Here is a 6,000-nt window from a genome sequence, read left to right as displayed (position 1 = left end):
CCTCAAGCCTTGTGAGGTTTTTCTTCTTTTGTGTTAATAGTCATTTTGTTCCACAATTATAGCACACAGAAAGATAGCTGTTTAATAATTTACAGCTATAATAATTTAATTAATAAATTTAACAATTTAACTAATAAAGACCTTTGGCTAAAATATGCCCCTCTCTCTTTTTATAAACTTTACAATTTGCTAAAATTGAGAAATCAGTTACAGTATATAAATTTTTTTTAAAAGAACCGTATACATGGATACACACATAAAACAGTGGCTATGGAGAAGGACAGTATAATGAAATGAAATTTGGGGCATAATACCAATCACCTAATCCTAAATTAATTTTGACATAACAAAAGACAATTAAAGAAAAAAGAACCTCCAAACAAATATTTCTGTTTACGGATAGAGGAGAGAGAATACAAATAATTTTGTTTAATTTTACTCCTTACATAATTTTAAGTCATAACATTTTGGAGTTGAAAGGGGTGTGAAATGTCACAGATGAAGGCTGTGCAGCAGGTGACATTTCCCAGACAACTGGAGGCCCAGAGAATTGACATGCTTTTCCTGAGTCTATGACAAAGTTATGACTTGAATCTCACTGGGTAACTTCCAGTTGAAAATTTACACAATCTTTGTTCAATTATTTGCATTAGCTAGGCTTTCTAAATAATAACGTGGTAGGGGTGCACCCACAATTGACCATCAAGAAAGAAAGATTTACTTTTTGATACTTGATCTCTTTTTCGTAGAGAGCACATGCCTCAGGCACACAGTTTACATGATTGAGGTCATCTTAATCTGTTTACCATTTTGAACATCTGAGGAAGAGGTACTGGAAAAAAATAAAATGAAAATTATCATTTTGTCTGTGGGAACATGCAATGGAGAGTTAACAATTGTTGTAATGCTGTGGTTAGAATGAAGCTGATGGTAAACATTTAATGCTTGATCCCTCAAGCTTTCATTACCTTTAATAATCTTTTTTTTTAATCCTTTCTCCTCTTCCATTTAGGATTCCAGTTTTATTAGGATCCATAAAGTGATAAAAGTCTTAAATTTCACAATGAAAACTAAAGATCTGCAGCTTTCTGATGTCTTTTTGAAAGCACTTAACCATCTGCCTCTAGAATACAACTCTGCTTTATACAGCCGGATATTTGATGACTTCGGGACTCACTATTTCACCTCTGGCTCCCTGGGAGGCGTGTATGATCTCCTGTATCAGTTTAGCAAGGAAGAACTAAAGAACTCAGGTTCGCTTTCTTCAACCTTCATTTTTAACTGATAAGATAGTGTGCAATACATTTTTCTCTTTCTCTATCCTTTTAGTTCTTCTTTATTGACTTTATTTCGACCCTGCTTTATTTCCAAAATGATATGAAGAAAAACCAAAAAGTACATACTCAAGGAAATAAAATAGAAATAGAAAATTCAGACAAATAGAAGAAGGAAAAATAAATAGGTTTCACCTCTTTGGGCATCAGATTTGACCCAGAATTTCCTGACATTAAGAATATCATAAGCTGCTTAGTAGTGGTAAACTAAAGAGAGATGCATGCCATCACCTCAAGGAAAACAAAATTTTTCTTGGAACTAAACTCTAAAAGATAATTTACTTATAGCAATTTTATAGGAGATAATAATTTTATAAAACTGTAATTACAGCAAATCCACTGGCAGTCTTTTTTCTTTCTTTCTTTCTTTTCTTTTTTTTTTTCTTGGCCAAGCAGCTTTTGGAATCTTAGTTCCCTGACTAGGCATTGAACCCAGGCCCTCAATAGTGAAAGCGCAAAGTCCTAGGGAGAGGCCACAACAATGAGAGGCCCGCGTACCGCAAAAAAAAAAATTAAAAAAATTAAAAATAAATCTTGCTTTCTTATTATCCTAGATTGCCAATATTAATTACTATTACTTAAGTACCTTTGTATAAATTTTTCAGGCTCCTGTGTGAAATTTTTCAGGCTCCTGTGTGAAATGACACAGCATCCTTGTGATGCTTCTATCTTGAGAACATGGTTAGGAAACTGTATAATAACCAGAACCCAACTGACAGATTCCCCTAAATAAATCAGAATTCTTGATCATTTAACTTTTTTTTTTTTTGCAGTACGCGGGCCTCTCACTGTTGTGGCCTCTCGCGTTGCGGAGCACAGGCTCCGGACGTGCAGGCTCAGCGGCCATGGCTCACAGGCCCAGCCGCTCTGCGGCATGTGGGATCTTCCCGGACCAGGGCACGAACCCGTGTCCCCTGCATCGGCAGGCAGACTCTCAACCACTGTGCCACCAGGGAAGCCCTGATCATTTAACTTTTATACAAAAGAAATTAAGAATTTATTTTAAAAAACACCAAGCCAACTCTGAGGTCAATAGAGTTTCAATCCTTCTGTTCTTATATCTCATTATGACAAATGGTAATGTTTAATGGGGCTTCCCTGAGTCCTTCTAAACTTTAATTGATCAGATGTCCATCATGATCTGCTTTTTAAGAAAGGAGATGGGATAAATGTCTTTGAGAAAGATTTTCAGTAAGAAGGTCTTCAAAATTTTTTGCCTGACAGAGTTACTGAGATCCAAGACTTATGCTGTGATGGGCTTTCCACACTGCCTGCCTCTTATGTTTCCTTACAGTTATCCTTTCCACTGGAGCAATGTTTGCTTGATGAATTTAATCAACATTTATGATGAGTAAAAATCGTTTGGGGAAGTCTCTGGCCCTTGACTTGGCTTCATCTCACCCTTGGGATAAAATTATTCTGGTCACTGCTGCTGTAGCCAAGAATAATTTCTCACTTGATAAGCTATACTCATCATGCATTCACAGCAAAGCCTCTAAAGGCTTAGAGTTCAGGTCAGTTAAAGAACTATGTGAATCTTTAATCAACCATCCAGCATTTTAATAGTTGAAGCCCCATAACAAAAATGAAGAGTGATAAGCTATACTTCCTGAAATATTCTCACCTTCCATCTTTTTCTTTTTAAATAAAAATAGAGACTTCAGACACAGAGCCACACATAATAAGAGAAAGAAAGGGAGTTTGAGATATGATATAAAACTGGAAATATATAACCATACACACCTATGTGTACACACACACACACACACTATATATATACATAGTATTTATAGTATGTGTATATATATTTAATATATTAAGATATATATCCTTATATTCAATATTTTTATATGTAATATATATTCTTATAGTCATTAAATATGTGCATTTCCATGTATATATATACTTCTCTGAGTCACAATAATAATATTGGAGCTCAATTTTAATTGTGGTTAAGATGAAGCTCACTCAGACAGAAACAAATCTCAATAAAATGGAATTCTCCGGTGGGTGTGCTTATCTGTTTTTGCCCACTCTTCAGTTGAATACATATTCTGGCCTCCTCCCTTTTCCCTCTTTTAGTCCTTCTCCCCTTACTTCTCAATAATGTAGAGTTAGAGTTTAGGCTTAGTTTTTATTTGCTCTATTCAATAAGAATTATTTGCTTTATTCAATAAGAATTATATCCCTTGTCATTATTTTTTTAAATGACTTGAATACTTCATAGTACTTTCTCTAGTGCAAGAAGAATAAAACAAAATTAAATTGCTTTTTATTTGCATCCCTTGATTTATTCCTCTACTGCACAGTGTCCCATAGTCAATTTAAAACCTTGCATAAAAGTTGGAATTGCTTCAGCATGCAAGGTAAAAAGAATTTCAGGAATACAGAGACAACATTAAACAATTAAAATATCATGTTATACAAGATGGTAATTTTAAAGTCCTTTGACTGGGAAGTCATTTTCTGCTCTGAATTAGAGGAGAAAAACTATACACCCCACTATTTATCAGTATGACTTTTTTTTTTTTTTGGTACGCGGGCCTCTCACCATTGTGGCCTCTCCCGCTGCAGAGCACAGGCTCCGGACGCGCAGGCTAAGCGGCCATGGCTCACAGGCCCAGCCGCTCCGTGGCATGTGGGATCTTCCCGAACCAGGGCACGAACCCGTGTCCCCTGCATCAGCAGGCGGACTCTCAACCACTGCGCCACCAGGGAAGCCCCTATCAGTATGACATTTTTGATTGACACTGTTGACCTTTGCCCAGTCAGAGTAGCTGAGGACATTTCTGAAATACTCATCTCTGTGTCACATCAGAGGGACACTCAGGCTTGAGAGGGCAAGTGCTTTAGCATCAAGAAACTCCTGTGTCAGTGTGGATATGGGTCAGGCACAAGCTATAGGACATCTTGTGAAGAAGAAAAGGCCGGCACAGAAATTCACTGATAAAGCCTTGATATTTTGATCACTGCATGACCAACACGATGACTCATAAGAGAGATTAATCATTCAAATCTTTAAGCATTCTCCTATAACCCTCAGCAAATGTAATTAACTTTACAGTTAATTATGTTATAATTAGTGAATTGGTCACATACAATTTAATTTTCACTTATAAATCATAGAAACCTAATGAAAGGATAAGAGTTGTGCACCACAGACGTATTAACTTCCTCACGTGCCCTAAACATTTGCCTGACCCACTTATAAGAACAATACTACCAGAAGAAAAATGAGTTGTGTTTATTCAGTCTGACCAAAACAGCCATCAAACCAAGAATTCTTTACTCCAACCTGTAATACATCTCTTTGAATGGGTCAAACTATTGAAAGAACGGTGAAGTAGGAAGCCCCATCCCCATCTACTCAGCCTCATTCCTCGTTGATCTGCGCCCTCAGGTTTAAATTTCAGCATCATACTCACATGACACATCCAGCTCTGAAAACATTCTTCCCTGCCTCTTGTAACCTGCAACCCTAAGAATCAGTATCTGATAAACTACTTTGCTTTAAGTTGCTTAAGAGCTCACGTAACAGCTCTATCTCTCATGAGCTTGTATTTTTCAAGGCAATTTTTAACTAAACATCAAAAAAACTGGATTCTAGTTTAGGTGTTTTGGGTACCAGGTCAGGTGACTTGGGGAAAAAAAAAAAAAAAAAGGAAACATTTATTCTTCTCAATTACCCCAGATAAGCAGTACAACTTAGCCTCCAAACAGCCAGACCTGTTTCTCTGTGCTCTGTCCCACTCAATCCCTGACATCCCCATCGGTTTTGAAGTCATTAAGAATAATGGCTAGCATTGGGGTGGAAAAGACTGATTCAGATACCAAAATCTTTAACAAATGATGCTTTGAAGTTTGTTAAAAGATAAGAACAATGAAGACCAAAGGAATTAGAATTGGATGTCCTGAGCTTCAGAGCAACAAGACTTTTAGAAGAGTTATAAAACTGTGGAGTGTCATCCTATGAAAGCAGCACTGGGAAACTAGGAAGATATCAAGCCCAGCTCCAACTCCTAAAGAGGCTGGGAATGAGGCAGCATCAACCTCCCTTGGAGACAACGGTGGAAATATATCAAGTATAGGCTTGAATTAAGATGAGGAGAAAGAGTGAACAGTCATCGAGGACATAAAAGAAGAGTTCATGAGTCAGGAAGTCAGAATTTCTGATAGTAAAATGAAAGGGTTTTGGAGGTAGAAGTGGAGTGAGCAGCTAAGTCAGGGAGAGGAAGCATAGCCCTTCCGGGAAGGAGAGGTGACCAATGAGATCTACATTTTAGGTGGTGAACAGGGGAAGAAGTGATATGGACTCAGTTCTCACAGAATCAGCTGTGGTCCCAAAAGAAGGCCTGTCAGCGGGGCACCAAACAGAGCATGTGTTTATCTCTTGACTTGTGGGGCTATACAAGGTCAGTGGCCAGCAGGACAGGAAAGCTTAGAGATTTATTGTGTGTAGGCAACATGGAGACGCCAACATGATCCCCATGGGGGAGACGGCAGGGACTCATATATACCTCTTCTCTTCAGCACGTCCCAGGGCCTGTGAAGGACTGCCTCTGTAGTAAAAGCCATTAATCATTTGAGCTCACGGGAACTGGAGGAGTTGTGTGCTGATATGGAGTACCTGTAGCTCCCCCAAGTGCCCAGAGCCTCATGTTCCTCT

General features: G+C 38.0%; 1 protein-coding gene across 2 annotated transcripts in view; it reads left to right on the top strand.

Moving 5' to 3' along the window:
• The window catches only part of C6 (complement C6), a 90,023-nt gene that overhangs the window by 33,986 nt on the left and 50,037 nt on the right, over window positions 1-6,000 (top strand). For both annotated transcript variants that reach the window (XM_082650269.1, XM_082650268.1), the window contains exon 8: window positions 1,013-1,253. In XM_082650269.1, coding sequence (XP_082506395.1) covers window positions 1,013-1,253 — 241 coding nt within the window. The remainder of the gene's footprint in view (window positions 1-1,012; window positions 1,254-6,000) is intronic.

Source organism: Grampus griseus (genome assembly GCF_964374135.1).
Source record: "Grampus griseus genome assembly, chromosome: 3".
NCBI classification, from domain to species: domain Eukaryota; kingdom Metazoa; phylum Chordata; class Mammalia; order Artiodactyla; family Delphinidae; genus Grampus; species Grampus griseus.
This window is presented reverse-complemented; position numbering and strand designations above follow the sequence as displayed.